This window comes from Hippoglossus hippoglossus, chromosome 22 (assembly GCF_009819705.1).
Source record: "Hippoglossus hippoglossus isolate fHipHip1 chromosome 22, fHipHip1.pri, whole genome shotgun sequence".
In the NCBI taxonomy this organism is placed as follows: Eukaryota; Metazoa; Chordata; class Actinopteri; order Pleuronectiformes; family Pleuronectidae; genus Hippoglossus; species Hippoglossus hippoglossus.
The window spans coordinates 23312613-23332194 of NC_047172.1; the positions used below are offsets into that span (position 1 = coordinate 23312613).

Consider the following 19582-nt stretch of genomic DNA (forward strand, 5'->3'; position numbering starts at 1 on the left):
TAGCTGAGAGCAGCAGGTCTCATGAACTGAGCTCTCACACTGTGCGCTCTATTTAAGCTGCTCGAGCCTTCCTACCCTTTCTGCCTACAAATCATTTTCTTTGACTTTAGTGGTTCTGATTTAAATGTATATTCGTCAAACAATATCCTTGGGCACCACTATGATTATTATTATTATATAAAAGGTTGTAGAAAATTATGATTTACCATGACTGGCCAGGTTCAATGTGCAGTATTTTGTTTAGGACTGTGCGATCACCACTGTCATACAGTGATATTTTAAAAACCAACATCATGTAATCTGATCATTTCAGGTTTCCAAAGAAGCCAAGACGTTATTATCTGTAGGTGTAAGCACTGAAATGGTCATATTCAGGTACAGTGTAGATGCAGTGTGGTTAAGGTGAGAGAAAGAACCTGGGAGCACAGTTAGCTAATGATTTTAAATATGCTCGAGTTGGTTTCTTCTTATATTGTTGCAGTGTTCTCTCCCCTAATTTTGACTTCCCCCCTGTAGATTGACAGAGAGCCAATCACAGCACTCAGAGAAGAGTGAAGGACTTCAGCAGAGAATGAACGAACTTAAGAGGTCATTAAGCTCTGCCCAGCTGGAAGAGAGTCAATGCAGGGCACAATACGATTCACTGATGGAACAACACCAGGGCCTGGATCTTACCATGACCAAACTAGACAACCACTGTGAGGTAAACAAGGCCTTTAATGTGGGGCCAAACAAATACATTTCTAAGATTTCTTGTAGCAGAGCAGCATTTGTCATAAAACCCTGACCTGACTCTTGGTTGGTTTGCACATGTATGTTGTAGCTGCCATCAAAGTCAGTAAAACAGTTTAAAGTTTAAGTAAGAAATTTTGTTCAAGGTAAAATCATTTAGGTTAATTAATAATAATCTTTGTTGGGCATTATAATTATTTATGTATATATATGATTTTGTTTCTGAGAATGTGGTGTTTTCATGGAGGAACAAATATTTGATAGCAGTTGCAGGGGGGATTGTTATTAGTGACGCACTGCACTCTGCTGTCGGCACAAGAGGCAGAACACCTACCAGCTGAAAGAGAGAATCTTATTACTCCCTTTGAGTTAACGAGGTATACAAAGTTCTGTTTTGTATTTGTTAAATGTTTAATTTATTCTCTTGTGTTTAGCTGCTGAGTCGACTGAAAATGAACCTGGAAGAGGAGAACCACCACCTCCTGAGTCAGATCAACTTGCTGAGTCAGCAGAACCACACCCTGCTTGAGAGGAGCATGGAGAGCAAAGAGCTCTATCACCAGGAGCAGAAACTATACATGTAAGTGCACACAATGCAACACCTGCAACACTAACTGGAGTTAGTAGTGGCACATCAGATATAATAATAATAATAATAATAATAATAATAACTAGACATGCAAGCAAGTATGTTGCGGTCCCGAGCAGGGGAAGCGACGCGACTGCACCTAGGCGGTCGCCCCCACGAAAAGGCATTCCCTCGAAACTCGATTGGAAGGATGTCAGACCGTGTCCCCATGTCCATCGGTTGGCGCTGGAGAACGCTCGCTGATCATGTCTCACGATTCATCTGAGGTTCTGAGTTGGCTGTAAAACATATATGTTATTCCAATGAAGTTTGAACAAGAGAGACTACTTGCAGTTTCCAGTAGGTGGCGCTGTTGGTCCATTCTGCCTCAGCTGCCAAATATTGCCCTTGTGTTCACATAGTGACTCTCATTGTGCATTTTGAAGCAGATTGGAGCATGACCAGTGACGTTACAGCCACTTCCTGTTTATTGGCGTTCCATCGAAATGCACGCCGTTGCGGTTCGATGTAAAGGCTTAGGTGTCATAACATGGCGTCACCAGCATCTCAAGGTTTCCCTGACCAATTTTGAGGTGGATCACAGGAAAAAGCGAGATGTAGAATGGCAAAGTATAAAACATGGTATTTTCTGTCACAGCTAGGGGGCGCTATGAGTACTGAAGCATATTTGCATATAGAACTCTTCGGGGCGGGCTTCTTATCACACAAATACAGTTTGACAGTAATTGGAGCAAAAAAGTTATAGCTACTTGCGAGACATCGAGATTCGCCGCCATGCCACGGACACGCCCCCTTATAAAAACTCACAAGTTCGATTCTATGGCATGTTTTTGGCAGAGACTTAAAAGGAAGACACCATCTCAGACAGCCATATTTTTTCAGTTAACCTGCATTAAAGTATTATATTGTACATTACATTGAATAAGTATCAACCCGTCATTATCTAGAAGTTCTGAATACATAGATATTGAAACTGTTAATGAATGGTTAAAACAGAACAATAATGTAAATTCAATTCATGTTTTTCTGTTTCTTCACTCTGGCTGTCTCTCTCTCTAATCAGTGACAAGTTGAATACTCTTCGTCGGCAAAAGGAGAAACTAGAAGAAAAGATCATGGACCAATACAAGTTCTACGACCCAACACCTAAAAAGTGATATTTACATCATTAACTACACCTTATGACTAGAATTTGTGCTGGGAAATAGGAGTACTATAGTGTATGTTGAACACTTGTACACACTTTACAGTTGGCATGGTACTGATCATAGATTGTACTTATACAGAAAGCCAAAAATGATTAACTCAAGCTGATGAATATCATATATATATGAACTTCCTGCATGTAGCAAACCTTTTACACTGCAGGACTTTAAAACACTTATACTGACAGGATTCAATGTTTTTATTTATTTATTTGAATGCAATATTTTTCTTTATTTGAATTTTTTTTTTTACTGTCGCTTCATAAGACTTTTCACATTTAACAACTGTGGGATTTTATCTTTAAAGGAGTCTTCAACACATATGTTCACTTTATTTCTGTATGGACTGATGTGAAAGTACCACACATCCTTTGCATATAATGTGTTACAGTTGTTGAGTATGTAACTTATTTATGCTTTAATTGCAGCCATGACCACAATTATGCTTATTTAAATGCATATCTCTGGTTAAAAATAAATATATTAAAAACATGCTTATTTATGGTTACTACACAGCACAAATTGAAGTTCAATATACAGTATAACAGATTTAATTGGTGCTGTGTGTTTTCAGGAGGAGTCAGTGGTCTGGAGCCAAAGCTTTAGTCAACCTGATCAAACCCCGGAAGGACAGCAGCAGGGATAGAGGGGGCGACCGAGACAAGGAAGGGGCCAAGGAGAAAGACCGAGCAAAGAGTGCCCCAGACATCCCGCTACCTGCCCCACCCCCACTCCTCCCCCCTGAGACGCCGCCCCCTCTTCCCCAGCGGGTGGGAAGTGACTCACAAGAGGTTGGCCACGCTCACAGTAACCTAAACAACCACACCAGCAGCCCCGGCCTTGGGTCCCAGAGTCCAGCGCCACTGACACCCATCAGAGGTAAGTGTGATGTACAAGCAATGTCAGAACAAACGTATCCATCAAAAAAATATCACCCTCCTTCTCACCTGATGGGTCATTTTATTATAAGGTCTCTGACAATTTTAACAAAGACATGTTCACATTCAGAATAAATTTGTTTCATTTGTCATTGGAAGAGAAACTATTGTCTGTGGTCTCCTCCCCATGCTCTATGGCTGATGAGAACGGTACAAGTACAGTCTTTTACTATGAAATACATGTACAGCATATATCAAACCCACTTTTGTCAGTAATTTTCCACAAAGCTGATGAAAAACAGGACTTTTGAGGTCCACTTCCTTGGTGTGCCTACACAGGGCGCTGTTGGCCCTCTCATGGCTGACTGGATAATTCTAGACCTCTGTTTCTCACAACTGTTACCATCCACTTTAATCTGTTCTTTACTGGGAGGTATCAGGTTGTAGTCTCTTCTGGCCTAACATCAGAACATTTTATATATTATATATATATTTCACATTTTCTGTGAAATTTGTTTCTTTTATTATGTTAACATGTAGTCCATTCCACAGTTTATTTTTCACTATTAGCTCTTATTTTCATTTTTAATAGGTGTGCTTCAGTATGTATTTACACGAAGCAATGTATTCAAAAACATTTTCATTACATTTAATTGCACTTTAATTCATTTTAATATCAATTTAGAATATTTTAGCGTCAATCCAAACATGGATGCCTTTATCTAGTGGGAACAAAAATAAGTGCAACGTTCAGCGCCAGTGTACCGTACCTTGGCTATGTGTATGTGAAGTGCTATGAAAAAAATATAACCACGAAATGGAAACAAAACAAAATAGAAGACTGTCAGCCTGACCTAGTTTGGGTTTTTCTTGGCTTGTCACAATGTATGGACTTTAGTGACTGCCACATTTTTAGCATGAGATGGTCAGTCACTGAGGACAGCAAGAGAGGGAAGGAATGCTCAAAGACTTTTAGAATAACTGAGCAATGTGACATGGCAACAAGAACTCCTCCCATACTGCTTATAGAAATTGTTGGTGTTGTTACCGTCACTATGTTTCATTGTTTTACTGTAAAAGTGGTATAGCTATCATCCAAGTGGTGTAGAGAGGTCGTAAGTACACATTGCTTTGTATTAAAGGATCACACGCACAAAAAATCGGAGAATCACCCGATCACACTGTAGTTACCTAATGCATACTTTTCATCTTTCTATCCTAATCATAAAATTGGGTTCTAGTGCATGGTTCTAATGTTTTATGTTTTTACTTCTATTACTTTTCTGTTTTATTGCTCTAATCTGAGGTGGAATTCTACTCATGGCTGAGCTCAAGTCACTCACTTCAACAATTTACTTTTTCTTTTTTCAAATCCTGATGGCACGTGAAAGCTGATAAGGTATATTGAAACATTAACAATAAAGCTTTCAAACTGCTCAACTATACCACAAAGCTACATACACTCAGTTGTCAGTTATGGTACATGAAGTTAAAAATAATAACCTATTTTACACCAAAATTAGCAGGTATAGGCAGGTTGTCTTAAACACGGGTAAACCCAAAATAACAGGCGAAGGACTCATTTCCCATAGTCAGTATCGAGTTTGCCTTTCTGTGCTTTTCTTTACCTGGTGCATCATGTTCAACGTCACAAACGCACCAAAAAGTGAGGCGCTCACTCACCTCGCTGTCTTGCCAAATTAGCGTGTTTACCAGGGTTACCCGTTTCCTTTAGTGCTAATCGGAGCTGATTAAACGCTCTTTCTACTGCAGAGTTAGTTGACCTGGGAGTGAATGCCAATTGTATCCTTTCCCATTGCAGACAAAAGCCAGATGTTAGTGGGTTTTTTGACCAGTGGAAACTGCATTATGCAGTCAATAGCCAACAAAAAAATGATTTCTTTAGTTGAAACCGTATTTATTAGACCTTGATTCTAGATTGAGTTGGCTGTTGTGTGCTGTTGAATTGAATTGTGTTAATCTGTTTTTGTCCTCCCTATTTATATCATTGAGCTTAGGCCAAAAAAAACGAAACGCTTCTCTGTTTGACGTAATACATTTTGACAGCAGCACAAACTACATTCTCCTAAAAGATCATCAATTTGAATAAACACTGAACTGATGATTATAATCTTTTTGACTGGAGAATTCCTTTCATGACCAATAACTAATCTGTTATTTCCTGTGCACTGATCTCTCCACCATTCACTGTGTTTTGTTTAAATTCAGAGTGAGTTGAGCTCAGTCCTAAGTCAAATGCATGATTTTACTTAGCAACAGAATTCTGTGTACTTGTTTGGTTCTGATTGGTTCTCTTGCATGTCATCTGTCATTTTACATTCTGTCAATCAGATACTTCATGACAACTATTTGACTCACTGTCATTGTTTATCATTCTCTCTTCATTTCTCCATCTCTCTGTCCATTTTCTCTCCCTCTAAGCTCCTCCTGCCCAAAAACGCTTCCGTTTTCTCCGCAGTAAAAGTCAAGAAAAAATGCTCGCCCCCCCATCCTCCACCTCCCCTTCCTCCTCTCGTCTCTCCCTCTCTCTCAACAGACGACTGCGATTTTGGTCTTCCACTGACATGACAGCTGACGTCCTCACTAGCCAGTCAATCTCAGCTGACGGAGTATTCTAATATCTTCCTCCTCATCTTCATTTTCAAGCAACACATCCTCATCATCATCCTCCTCATCATCAATGTCACTGTCGCCTCCCACACCTACAGCTGTGACTTTCAGTATTTCACATTTAAAATGCACACGTAGAACATGCATCCTCTTCATAAACACTAATATATGCTACATATACATGCTAACATTGAACAGCACAAATGAACATGAAAAACACAAACAGGTGCATGTGTCCACAGTGAGCTGGCCGGTATTACTAGTAAGTAGTGTGTAGAAGTGATTTATATATTTTTGTGTGTGCAGGCTCCTATTTCCAAGCACGCCAGGCTCGCCGCCATATATCTGCATGCTTCTTTGTTTGGGATTCATATCTTTACGTGTCTTTGTGCGTGCTGTCACCTCCCTTAACGTTTTTGATCGGACTCTGTCAGTGAGAATGAATGGTTGTAATAAGAGAATATGTCCTCTCAGTCTCCTGCTCTGTGAGTTGCTTGAAGATATGTGCCTGCTTCACGAAGCTTCGCTGCAGTTTTTCCTCATTAGCTTGGCAATGTTAGGTCACCACGGCAACCAGCGACTGCACACAAAGCTTTTACCTGCCTCAGAGTTCAACTCGTCCGTCTGTTGCTGTAACTCCTCTCGTCCTTCCTCTTTCTGAGGTATGACTTTGATTGGCACAAGAGGCTGGTATGCGTTTTTAAAAAATCTGGATTTTATCCTAATGTCAGAATTTCTAAAGCTGCTCAATGTATAATTTAAAAACAAGACTCGTATGACCAGGAACTTATGGTAACTAATTTCAGCGAATGGAAGCAATATTAAGTACTACTGTTACAGTATGTTTTGATTTGTCATTTATCACAGAGTTAAAACACAAACTATATCCAGGAATCATATTTATTTATTTTTTGCTTGTGGTTCAGTTCCTCTCGCTCTCATGTTTGTTCTGATCTTTTCAGGTGTGTCTCTTAACAATACTCATTGGTCCTTCTGAGCAGTTTATATTTTTTCATAATTAAAATTTCTGACAATAGATTCTCCCAGGTTTCCCAAAATGTTAAGAGCAAAACCCTTAAATGTCTTTTTACGAGAGAGCTACTTGTATATACAATAGAGAATTTAACTGAAAGCTTGTCTGGTGGTTGATAACCACTTTCATCCACTGCTTACACCCATACCACACACACACACACACACTACACTTCTCTTTAAAGCAGAGGTCTTCAACAGGGGGTCCGCGATCCCTAGGGGGTCCGCGGAGGTACTGCGGACAAATTTTTTTTTCTCCACAAATTTGAATTTGAATCTGTGAATTATTTTAATAGCTCAGTGTTGTATGCAAGATGTATGTTTATAAATGGCAGTGGCACGGCCACCCTGTACCTTGCACATGTTTAAAATAAAAACATGAATATATGAACCTGTGTATTATTTGAATAGCTTAGTATTGAATGCACAATAGCAGGGTAGCTATGTTTATACATGGCACTAGGCCCAGTTTAATATATATATATAGATATATAGATATATATCTATATATATATAGTAGGGGGTCCCTGCTCCATCTCTCCATCAGTTTGGGGGTCCTTGGCCTGAAAAACGTTTGAAGACCCCTGCTCTACAGACACCAGTGTCACCTTTTCCTGATTTGTTGAAATTGAATTAAAAAAGTTGATTATTTGATCATGTATGAGTGAGATCTAGTTAGACAGTCTAACAAAACTAATTTATATACATAGAATCAGAGACACATGCTGAGTAATAACAGATGTCACAGTGTTGTGTCGCTTCCAGCGCGTCTGAATGGATTCTTAATGTTCTTCTTGGCATCCACACCCTGCCCCAATGTTGTATACCTGCGCCCTCTCAGCACTGTGCTTCCTGTGGATTTATATCTGATGGTTACTCTGTGGACAGTGTGCCAGAGTCATTCTTCATCTCATTCTTATTGGTCTGCAGGTTTGACTGACAGGAGCCACAGAGTTTATCGTAGCAGTACACCAGGAGGCAGCAGTGAGAGTGTCAATGGAGAAGATGGACACGGACAAGGTAATTAATACATTAACAATTAATAACAATAATGTATATTAAATATGACACGGAGTACAGTTGAGTGAAAATTCAATTACATTTTCACACATTTAAAATCATTGAACTATTTTACATTTTCGCAGCTTATAAAAACTTAACTGTACACCACCTGCTTTGATTGGCTGTATAAATCAGCAGTACTATGAAACCATGTGGCCCGCTCAGTAGATCAGACATTATTACCTCTATGCCTTTTTAAACTAAACGCTTTCCCATTTTAGAACAAAGGACAAGATGAAGAATATCCCTTTTACGTTCTACCGCACTAATTAATGCCTACTGTGAGATTGGATATTAGTGACCAGCAGATGTTAGGGACACATCTTCAGTTGTGTACTTTATCGTCATTATCGTTTCAGCCTTTTACTCACAAGACACCCTCTAATTCAGACCCACCACAGGTTGATCAGACCTAGGTGCATGTCCCTAGCATCTTGGGGCCCTGCTGGGATCTTTCCTTCTGATCTAGAGCCATTGGCTGCAGTGTTCTGCAGTGTGTGATGTTTCTTTTATGGTATTGTGCAGGGGGGGTTGTCCATGTATCCCCAGATCTTTAAGCAACCTGATGGTGGATGTTGCATGGAAACCCCTGCAGCCAAACTCCACAGGGCAAACTATTACTTTCAAACTACGTTGTTCTGCCTCAAATGCCACGTCTGCATACCGCAGCCTTTTCCTCTCATTTGCTTCATCATCCTTATCCTCCCAGTGAACTGTCAATTCTACAAAGTAGACAACGTATTGGACCAGAGTATCAGTTCAGGTCTTAGGGTGGTAGTGACAATATTTGATGGGACTGTAAGCCGCTGGCCCACATCCACCAACATCTCCCAGTCTCTGGCTTTCTCCAACTGACCTCTCCTGGTCAGTGGAGGAGGCCCTCACTGTCCCTGACTATAACATGGTTTAACAAATTCTGCCTGTTTTCCTTCTAGCAAAGTGACCTCTGTATTTTTCCCCTAGGTCAGACCTATAAAACTCTGAGCTCTACTCCGAGCCACCACTTGTCCTCACTGGGCCTAAGCAACAATTCCAGCTCCAGAATTGGACCAGGCCCTAGCCGCAGACCCAGAGGTAGCTCAGGATATTCATACATAAAACCATATGTGTATTTGTGAAGGTTTTTTTGAAGGTGTTTGGTTTGACATGTATTTTCAGGTCTGTTACTTAATGAAGACTGTTGCCACAATACATCTGACTCTGTGTTTGGTCACCATGGCAACATTGGAGGTCGCCCAGGATCGGCAGACTTCAGCCACAACACCTCCAGCTCCAACTCACCTGTGAATTGCAGAGGTACAAAGCAATGTTCAGCTGATTACTGTATGAATACTTGATTTGATTTAGAATTTTTCTAAATTTATTTCTGAATATTTGCCTTGAGTTAAAAGGGCTAGACTTAAAACGCACACATAACAGAAACACAAAAAATTTACCAAAAACACTGCAAACCTGTTTTAAATCAGATATAAGTAGCTGTAGTGAACTTAATTTGATATCTCACTTTCACATTCAGTACTTAGTCTCCACAGACATACTGAAACCTACTTGGAACCCAAACTATGATTTTGACAGACAGAGCAACAAAAGAGTTCTGCAGTCTGTTCTGTCAGTCTGTAAACAGGTGGATGTTTCCAAATTTACACACGTAACCTTAAATAAATAATGACATTTTATTGCTATATGTTATAGTAAAACTCTTCTGTAATCAGTTAATGCCCAGATTCAGTTGCTAATAATACTTATATTTTGTGTCTGTTTTAGACTCACTGGATTGTCCGGGGCGCTCAGCCAGCCTCTCAAGTGACGATGTCATGGGTCTCAGCCGATCACAGCAGACTCTGTCGCGTAGCTCCACCCTCCCATACGACCACGCGCCCCAGAGGGCCCAACCTCAGCGTGGAGGTGGAGTTAGAACCAAGACAAGGTCATCATCACCTGGAAGTGAGATGGTGTCGCTGGAAGAGTTTTTACAAGAAAGCAACTTGAAGTCACCTCCTATGGTAAGGTGTGTGTGTGTGTGTGTGTGTGTGTGTGTGTGTGTGTGTGTGTGTGTGTGTGTGTGTGTGTGTGTGTGTGTGTGTGTGTGTGTGTGTGTGTGTGTGTGTGTGTGTGTGTGTGTGTGTGTGTGTGTGTGTGTGTGTGTGTCTTCATCTAAGTTACAACAAACAAAAGAAGTACGTGAACCTCGTACGTGCATTGATGAATGGATGACCGCCAGAGTGGTCTGTCAGTCTGAATCTAGGCGAGAAGATTCTGGGGGAACAGATTGTGTGATGACTTGAGGGTCATATACCGCGGTTGATTGTGTGTGTTTTTATGAAAAAGAGCCAAACAATAGGCAGTGGAGATTTAAATAGTTTGTTGAAAACAATCTACCTCCAGCCTGTATATAAGTGCTTGTTGAAACAAGATGCCCACATGTATAATCAGGGAAAACAGGCAAGCTATGAACATGGTAACACAAACTAAGTGCTTTGGCTCACATTAACAGTCTTGGGTCAGATTCTGACTTTAAAGGGGACATAGCATGCAAATTCCACTTTGTTAGTGCTTCTACAGGTTAATGTGGGTATCTGGCATGTCTACCAACCCAAAAACTCTGGGAAAAAAACACTCGCGCATTTTGTTATAGTTCCTCTAAGTCAGAAACGTCATGCTTGAGCGACTCGATTGAGCTTCCTGGGTATTGTGTCGTAACAAGGCACTGGAAGTCTCCCTACATGGTCTTGGCCCACCCCCCACCTCATCCCCCCGTCGCCCCCCCCCCATCACGCCGGGTTTACACCGGAGGCAGCGAGGCTGCGAGGCAGCGCAGCGCCGTTCCCAAGCACGCAGCCGCCTGGCTGTTCACACGGGACGAGCATTTCTCCGCTGGTCAGCCCGCGATTCACTCACATGTGGCATTTGTCTGGATCGTTGGGACTGGGAGGCTGCAGCAGCTGCTCGGGCGCGACCGCTTGCTCTCCCATGCGTGAGCTGGAATTTGTGTCAGCGCCACACAGCCAGCAGTGTGGAAGACTTCCGCAGTGTTCAGCGCTACTGTAACACCGGCCAAACACACCGAGCCCCCCCACTCGTTACGCCGGGGTACACCGGACGCGGAAGTGCCGCTGCGAGGCAGCGCAGCGCCGTTCTCAAGTGCGCAGCCGCCTGGCTGTTCACACGGGACATGCATTTCTCCGCGCTGGTCAGCCCCATAGACTGATGCTATGTCCCGTCTATGGGGTCAGCCCCATAGACGGGACATAGCTTTCTCCGCTTGTTGTTGTACCCGTTGAATGTCGGGGTTCGGGGGTAAATGATGGTCTTCATAGCCCCCCCCCCCCCACCCCTCTCTTTTTCTCTCTGTCTGTCTGCTTGTGTGCTTGTAGTGGATGGGCAGAGGGGGACATTTAATTATGTGATTGGGAAAATTAAAACTCCAGGACAACAGAAGGGGAATACAAAGTATGGGATGCATATTTGATAATTTATATCATATAAAATATGTAATTTATATCGTTTAAAATCATGGGGGGAGAGGGGGGAGGGGGGAGCTGGCTCATTAGCATTTAAAGGAACAGGCACTCAAAACAGGTCACTCTGTGGAGGGCTGTTTTATACAGGGTAAAAAGGGTGCTGTTTGAAATGATCCTTGTGGTATTTTGACCAAAGTATGTTACAGACATTTCATTAAGACCCCAAGGAACCATATCAACTTGTGGTAAAATGGGCATGCTATGTCCCCTTTAACAGAACTCCTGTCATGTTCACATCAGGCTCAGCTACTGCTATTTTGGAGTCGGGTTAAGTCGCGTTAATATGGGACGTGAGCGACTGTCTAATTTGAGCTTTTGTCATTCAAACCTTGTCTAGGACTTTGGTCGTTAGCTATTCATTACATTACATTTCATTTAGCTGACGCTTTTATCCAAAGCGACTTACAATAAGTGCATTCAACCATGAGGGTACAAACCCAGAACAACCAGAATAGAGAAAGTACAATTTCTTCAAAAAAGCAAAACTACAAAGTGCTATAAGTAAGTGCCATTTTAAGTGCTACTAAATTATTATTCAGGGGTAATATGTAGCTGTGGTTAGCCTTGCAGGCTCAGCCCCCACAGAAGAAAAGCACTCACCTCTTCATATTTTACTCTACCGTTAGGTTATATGCCATCAGTTCATCACGTTATCTCATCACTTGTGGAAAGTGGTACCTGTAAGTGGTATCATGCATCGATTGTCAGTTGTGGCATATACTGGTACAGCAGTGACATACCATTAGTCACTTTAAAATATCTGCATCACTCAAGTAATCCGTAGGAGCTACAGCCTAAAAAGAAAAAATCTGACCAACTATCCTAACTTATTTTTCCAAATTCTCTCTCTCTCTCGCTCTAGGTCTCTACAGGAAGCAAGGAGGACTTGATGACTGACTATTTCACCAGAAGTCCTGCCCCCTCAGCTCCCACTATCAGAGATCAGGTGACTCCCACCAGCTATGTCTCGCCCACTGTACAAACATCCAACCAGAGGCCAGGCCAGAGCGTGAAGCCTTCACCTCGCCAACCAGTGGGCCAGTCTCCATCCTCATGCCCGCCCCTCGGCCAGAGAACCAGCCAATCATTGAGCCGTGCCTTCAGCTTGGCCTCAGCTGATTTGCTGCGTTCTAGTGGACCAGACAGTTTCCGCGGAAATGAGGCCTCTCCTGGCCAATCAGATGTGGTAGTTCGACGGCAAGGAGGAGGAGTAAATGGGAGAGAACGGCCACTCTCTGCCCGTCTGGCTGGTCCAACCAATCAAATTGGAGATGGCAGCTTCCTAAACCAACCCATTCACCACTCATCCTCTCTGAATCTGCAGACGGAGAGATGCACAGAGCGAGAAAGAGAGAGGGGGAGGACTCCTGCATCCCAGAACGGCCCGTCCTCGTCCTCTTCCTACCATCACCATGGCGAGGTCGCCATGGTCACTCCCACCAGGGCTGTGCCAGCAAAACCGCCTAATGAGGCCTCTGAGCAAGGGGAGGTGTTAAGAGAGGGACAGTCAGATGACTCCTCCCACTTAAAGAAAGAAAGTGAGAGCCCTGTTGAACGCCCAAAAAGCACACCAGCATCCCCTGACCCCAACAACGACCCCCAAACAGTGTGGTACGAGTACGGTTGTGTCTAAAACCTGGAACCAGATACTCTTAACTTCAGTCTGCATGAGCTAAATGTTGGAGCTGTGTGGACTGAGTCAAAACCCTCAGGCACATGTAATCAGTCTTTGGACTAAATTCTTTGTCTTGTGGATAAATCTTAGAACTTTGAAGCCTGTGGTCAAACGTTGTTCCAATACAGCAACAGGCACAGGAAGTCTATGGGCAGGACTTTGTCACATTTAAAAACATCTCAGCATGAAGGATTAAAGTTTGTATTTTCTGGTACAAACTTGTAGATGAACAACCAAAACCTGTCGGTTTTAATATCATTATCATAATCTCGAAGTGACTCTCTCGGCGGCAGATGCAATATATAGGGATTAAGAGATGAACATCACACTAAAGTCTCTGACAATGCTTGAATTCATGAAGCTTTGCCTGTTTGTTATCAGCATGTTGAGCTTGATCCAGCTAACCGCCTCTGTCCATATGATGGGCTTTTCTCTGGGGCAACAAAGCTGCCAAAGGAGCTGTTTTTTAAATGGTGTTTCCATTCTTGACTGTATTTGAGGTGAATTGTGGATGTTTTGACCAGATTATGATCCAGATGTAAAAAATGTTTAAAGCGTTCCAATTTTAATATCTATTGAAATGGAGATGCAAGCTGCAGTGTCTGAAGTCTGAGAATCCATAACACTTACAGCCCAGTTGTGGACCACAACACTATGGGCAATGGGCTTTGTCTATGAGCTGGAACTCTGACTGCCCACTGGCTGGCCCTGCAAATGTTTACCTGGCTGCCAGCAGTTCTGCAGAATTGTAGGCAATGAATTAGCCTTCACCAAGAGTGACTGAACTAAAGTTAAGATGACCAGAAGCACGAGAGCAACTGAATGTATCAGATTTACCCTCCCTTTTTCTCGCCTCTTCCTCTTCTCTGTTATGTAGAAAAAACACTGGAAAGAGGAATTACAGAAACCAGGGGGATCTTGCAAAGAGAGAGGATTCAAGTGGAATGGAAAAGGGGTAAAGACAGAGAGAAAGTAGGTTAGAATAAATAGAGGGATGCTGTGATGGACACAGATGAATTGACAGATATAGAGATGGATAGAGTGATGGGAGGATGAACAGATAAACAAGACAGAGATGGAGGGGCCCCACCCATTTAAATTATAGTCTTTCTCCCTCCATCTTTAGATTCTGTCCCAGCATGCAACACTGTGACACTTTACTGGAAATGTTGCTCTGTCCAAGCCAACACTAGATTCAAAAACACGCACGCACACACACACACACACATATACAGTATATGTAATGATGCAGACACAGACATTGTCCTTCAGGGGGTTGGTTGTGGCTTTTCTAACCATTGAACTGGATTTAATTTACACTCGCGTGCACACACATGCATGGACACACACACACTCTGCTGAGTAAACCACAGTGTACTGCTGCATGCTAAGTAAGCCCACAGTTTTAGGCGCTGCACAACAGACAGTGAGTGCGATGGAGTCTGAGCCTGGACCCACTGTGATCTGGATATTTAGAGTTGTGCCTATAATTAATTTACTGTGGCAATAGTTTTTATGAGAAATAAATGAATACACAGTGTCTAGCAGATCGTTCTGTCTGTAAGTGCACATAGAATAGAATAGAATAGAAAGCTTTATTGTCATTGTACAGGGTACAATGAGATTAACACACTTAACTTTAGCACATATGCTATGCTGTTAGCAAGCATAGCTACTGAGTAAGCATTTTCTGAAATGGACAAAATCTTCAATAACAGTTTGTGTTTTATATTTTTGTTATTTCCCAAGCAAAAACTACACATGGCATTTGCTTCCATCTTCTATCTGTGTTCGCCCGCACCAGCATTAGGTGATCATTGTGTGTGTGACCAGCTATATGCGTTATTATTGTTGTGATGCTATAGTCCGAGTTTACCTGCTGCCAGCTGTGTAAGCAAACACTGACACAACATGAGCCATTTATTTGAGGCTCAAGTGAAACACTGAGATCAGATGTAGTTTGTGTGCTTTAGCTCAGACATTCCAGATTCCCCAACATTTGCAACACTGATAAAGGTGTTTTCTAAACATTAAATTTAGCAGATAATTAAAACTCAACATCCATAATGCACTATTTATCTCACAATTACTAGCAGATCATATAATAAAGAAAAGAAAAGTAAAAAAAACAGTTTTTAGACAGAATGACCAGATGGAAATAATACTGTGTAACCATTTTAACATTACAACAAAATAGTCCTTACAGCGGATTTTGAACACTTACTATGTCTAATATAACCTTTGACATTAAAGGGACAGCACGTCACTGAATAGCTGACAGATATATAATGGTTCACACTTTATTTATTGTCATATGGCACAAACCTTACATGTACATTTTAAATGTTATTAAGTCAGCCCAGCTAATACTCTTAGACTTCTCTCGACCACACCTGTTTATCACATTTAAACATCATGTTTGTCTCTTAGCGGCACAGTCTCACAAATTATTAAGTTCTCACAAAAACACCTTGATATGAAGTCACCTTTTCTTAGATTTATCACTTTTATTCTTGACCGAAGGTCAAACATGAGTCACAAGTCTCCTGCAGACACAGGTGATTTTGTTTTCAGTGTTGTCAGCGCTGGTTATTTACACATATGTGTTGTATTCTGTGGTGAACAGAGAGAAGAGGAAGATGATGGAAAGGAGGTGGGAGAAATTCATTTGTGTTCCTTGGGAAAAAAATTTGAAAAAATGAATCTCACAATAGTGACACTGATCCACTGACGTTATGTCTGTACTGCTTTAAATACACATCTATCCTTCCTGCATTAGAAATGACTGACAACAAGCGGAGTGAGGAGGAGGAAGATGTAACACTGGAGTTGTGAGAATGAAGTCTATCACTAAACCTTCTGCTCACATTCTGAACAAAAATCACATGACAATATGCAACGAGCTAAATTATTTTACCTGTAACATTTGTACATGATGTCAGATTTTATAAACAAGTCAAATGTCAGAAGACCTGGGATACATTTTGTAAAATCTTCTGGAACTTAGCTTTGAAAATGTTTGTTGATACCAAAACAAATTCCTGTAAACTGGTTAAACCCTGTGATTCCAGTAAAGCTTTGATAGATGTAGATTTGTTTTAATACTTTAGAAGTTTACATAGTAGTGACATGATGTGAAACACTGTAGGATGATCCTGTTGATAGTTTATCTGTTTACCTGTTTTCAGTTGGTGTGTGTTGTCTTTGTTCTGTCTGTACTCTTCATCACTATTTCTTAAAGATGTGTGTGTGTATCAGTTTCAGTTTTCCAATGTCGAAATGGGAAAAACAATTATTCACAGAAGCAATTTTCATGTTATTGTAACACACCATCTCACACACACTTTATGCAAGTGTGTTTCATAATGTTACTGTTATTGGCTTTCTGGAAGGTGTGCGTGTCTGGCCTGTTTATGTTTTTGTGTATGTGTCATTCTGCTTTGCTGACTACCTGTTTGTTGACCAGTCCACCTGCATTACTGTTCTAAAACTGTGGCATCCTCCTTCTATGACACCTCTGTGATCCCTCGCTCTTGGTTTATGTGTCTTCGCACCATTGTGCACACTTAACTGAAATAAAAGAAGAGCTGCTAGGCAGCGTCACGTGAGGGAAGTGAAAGCAGAAGGTGAAGTGGAACTGACGTCACAGACTTCTCCTGCTCTAACTGGAATAACTGCTACTGTAACTGAGGAGGCTGATGTTATTCAACTCAAAAGCGTTTTCTAATAAAGATCTCTAATATTGAACTGATGCTCTTGTGGCAGTGTCTGTTTCTTGAGTGACTTTTCGTTTAGGGCAGGTGCTCCTCACATGTGCTGCTTAGTGCCAGTAAGATCTGTGTGTATATTGGCACACATGTATATGTAAATACAGAGCAGTACTCAACATGAATGCATGTTTAATTGGCATTATAAGTACATTTTATTTAGTTCTTGTTAAGGTTGCTCTGTTTCTCTGTGTTTGTGTCTAATAAGTTTTGAGTGTGGGGTGGCTCTGGCTGTGGCTGAGGGGGTAGAGTGGTCGTCCTCCAACCAGAAGGTCAGCGATTCCGTCCTCAGCCTCCCCATTTGCATGACGAAGTGTCCTTGGGCAAGATACTGAACCCCTAAATGGCCCCTCAAAGATGTTGAATGCACTTATTGTAAGTCGCTTTGGATAGAAGTGTCCACCAAATGGCATGTTATGTAATCAGTGTGTTTTGGTAAACATTTACTTGTACAGTCCAATCAGAATGTTGTCAGACCTTCCAGTCATAGATTTCAGTTTAATTCGATAAATTTACGATTATCCATTGATATGCACTCAGTAACCCATAATGACAAGGTGAAAATGTGTTTTGAATTTGTTTTCAGATGTGTTGAAATACAAAACCTCTGATATTCAGAATCTTTGCTCTTATTTTAAATTGTGTTCATGTGTGTCCTGTTGGGATTCATTACCTCTGCCAAGGAGGTTATGTTTGCATCCCTTTCCATTAGTTTGTTGGTTGGTTTGTATGTTTGTTTTTAAGCAAGATTACACAAAATCAACAGAACATATTTCCACAGAACTTGGAAACATGGAAGCATGTGGTGAATGAATGATTAATGGATCCTGATTTTAAAAAACCAGGAGCATTTAGGGAACAGATGTTGTGACATAGGGGACATCCTCTAACCAGAGGGTTGGCAGTTCGATCCCAGTCTTCATCATTCCACATGAGTGGCACTATACATATACAGACCATTTACCAGAGCATTTTCATACACCTAGATGCTTTCCTCAGTCACCTCATAAGGTAAGCGTAGCCTTCAGCCAGGAGCAGATAACATCAGGTGGTACCCGAGTGTTTTTACCCTTAACCATGACAATCTCCAATTGGGTCGGCAGTGGTGGCCACATGCCCATCTGCTCCAGGCTTCCAGCTTTCCTCCTCTGTTTTGTGCCATATCCAGCAGGAGGCTCGTTAAGCCCCCTTCCTCATCCTGCAAACAGCACGTTTCTTGCTCCTCTCTTCCAGGCCCAGAGGTGACAACTGCCGCCACACTGATTTGGTCAGAAACCCTCTGCAGGCTACTTCCACAGGGGACAGCCATGCCTGATTGATTTGTTGATATTTCAAGGCCTTCCTCTTGCGGGCTTCCTCACAGCTCTTATACTATGGTGCCATCAGCTCAATAAGAACAATTTTGCAGTCTTTGGCCGACACATGAACAATGTCTGGGTTGTGTGGACCACCTCTAGGAACTCTAGCTTCTTTCCCACATCAACCCTCATATGTGAAATTTGGTGCAGCTTGATTGAATTTAAGGGAACTGTTGGGCCTTGGCTCTACTGAGTGCAATTCTAGATGTTCTTAAGATATGTCAATTTCTTGACTGGGATCCACCTGAGGAAAAATCATTTGAGTGGACATGATTTAAAAAGGTTGATCATCCCAGCTGATGGAGTTTGCCAGGATCTGTCAGGAAAAGCCCAGGTGTGTAAAAGTGCAGCCAAACTTCCTTCTGTAAAGTTCTGAATTAACAGTTAATACTTTGTAAATGACAAATTTCAGCTTTGGAGTTTGAATAATTTGCCCCAAAATTTGTTATAGCTATATGATTAATGAACAAAACTGTCAATTTGATCCCAAATAAATGAATGGGTATGAATATTTCCCAAAACTATAGGTAATATACTGTAGGTAATAGGTTGATGATGACCAAAAAATGATTATCACACAATATTATTTTTCTTCTTCTACAACAGTAAAATGAATATTTACCTTTAATTGGGTCTTCATTTTAGTTTCAGTTACACAACTGTACAGTGGTGACTGCTTCTTGCAGAGATCTGATAGACAGAATGAGAGACAGCCAGGCAGACAGACAGACAGGCGGACAGACAGAAAGAGAGACAGACAGGCAGACAGACGGACAGACAGAAAGAGAGACAGACAGAGAGACGGACAGACAGACAGAGAGACAGACAGGCAGACAGACGGACAGACAGACAGACGGACAGACAGAAAGAGAGACAGACAGAAAGAGAGACAGACAGACAGACAGGCGGACAGACAGCCAGGCAGACAGACAGACAGACAGAAAGAGAGACAGCCAGGCAGACAGACAGACAGGCGGACAGACAGGCGGACAGACAGACAGAGAGACAGCCAGACAGCCAGAAAGACAGCCAGAAAGAGGAGACAGAGAGAGAGAGAGATAGAGAGAAAGACAGGCAGACACCTGTCAAACTACTCCTCCGTAGTTCTCGCTACAGTAGGTGTTTCCACACA

At 41.8% G+C, this 19582-nt stretch overlaps 2 protein-coding genes across 4 annotated transcripts in view; one reads left to right on the forward strand and one right to left on the reverse strand.

The window, feature by feature from the left end:
• The window catches only part of ccdc88c (coiled-coil domain containing 88C), a 50184-nt gene extending 33108 nt beyond the window's left edge, over positions 1–17076 (forward strand). Inside the window, exons 23-32 of one of the 3 annotated variants that reach the window (XR_004612768.1) lie at positions 517–703; positions 1167–1312; positions 2385–2474; positions 3101–3405; positions 7998–8087; positions 9093–9203; positions 9288–9425; positions 9894–10132; positions 12513–13349; positions 13390–17076. Coding sequence is in view for 1 of the 3 variants with exons in the window: in XM_034576545.1 (XP_034432436.1) it covers positions 517–703; positions 1167–1312; positions 2385–2474; positions 3101–3405; positions 7998–8087; positions 9093–9203; positions 9288–9425; positions 9894–10132; positions 12513–13283 (2077 nt within the window). In the remaining 2 variants the exon portion in view is untranslated. Of the gene's footprint in view, positions 1–516; positions 704–1166; positions 1313–2384; positions 2475–3100; positions 3406–5846; positions 6298–7997; positions 8088–9092; positions 9204–9287; positions 9426–9893; positions 10133–12512 lie in introns of those variants that run through there. The other 2 variants (XM_034576545.1, XR_004612769.1) reach the window with 2 other exon arrangements.
• The window catches only part of LOC117756218 (histone H1-like), a 266131-nt gene that overhangs the window by 119080 nt on the left and 127469 nt on the right, over positions 1–19582 (reverse strand). The gene's annotated exons all lie outside the window — the stretch shown is intronic.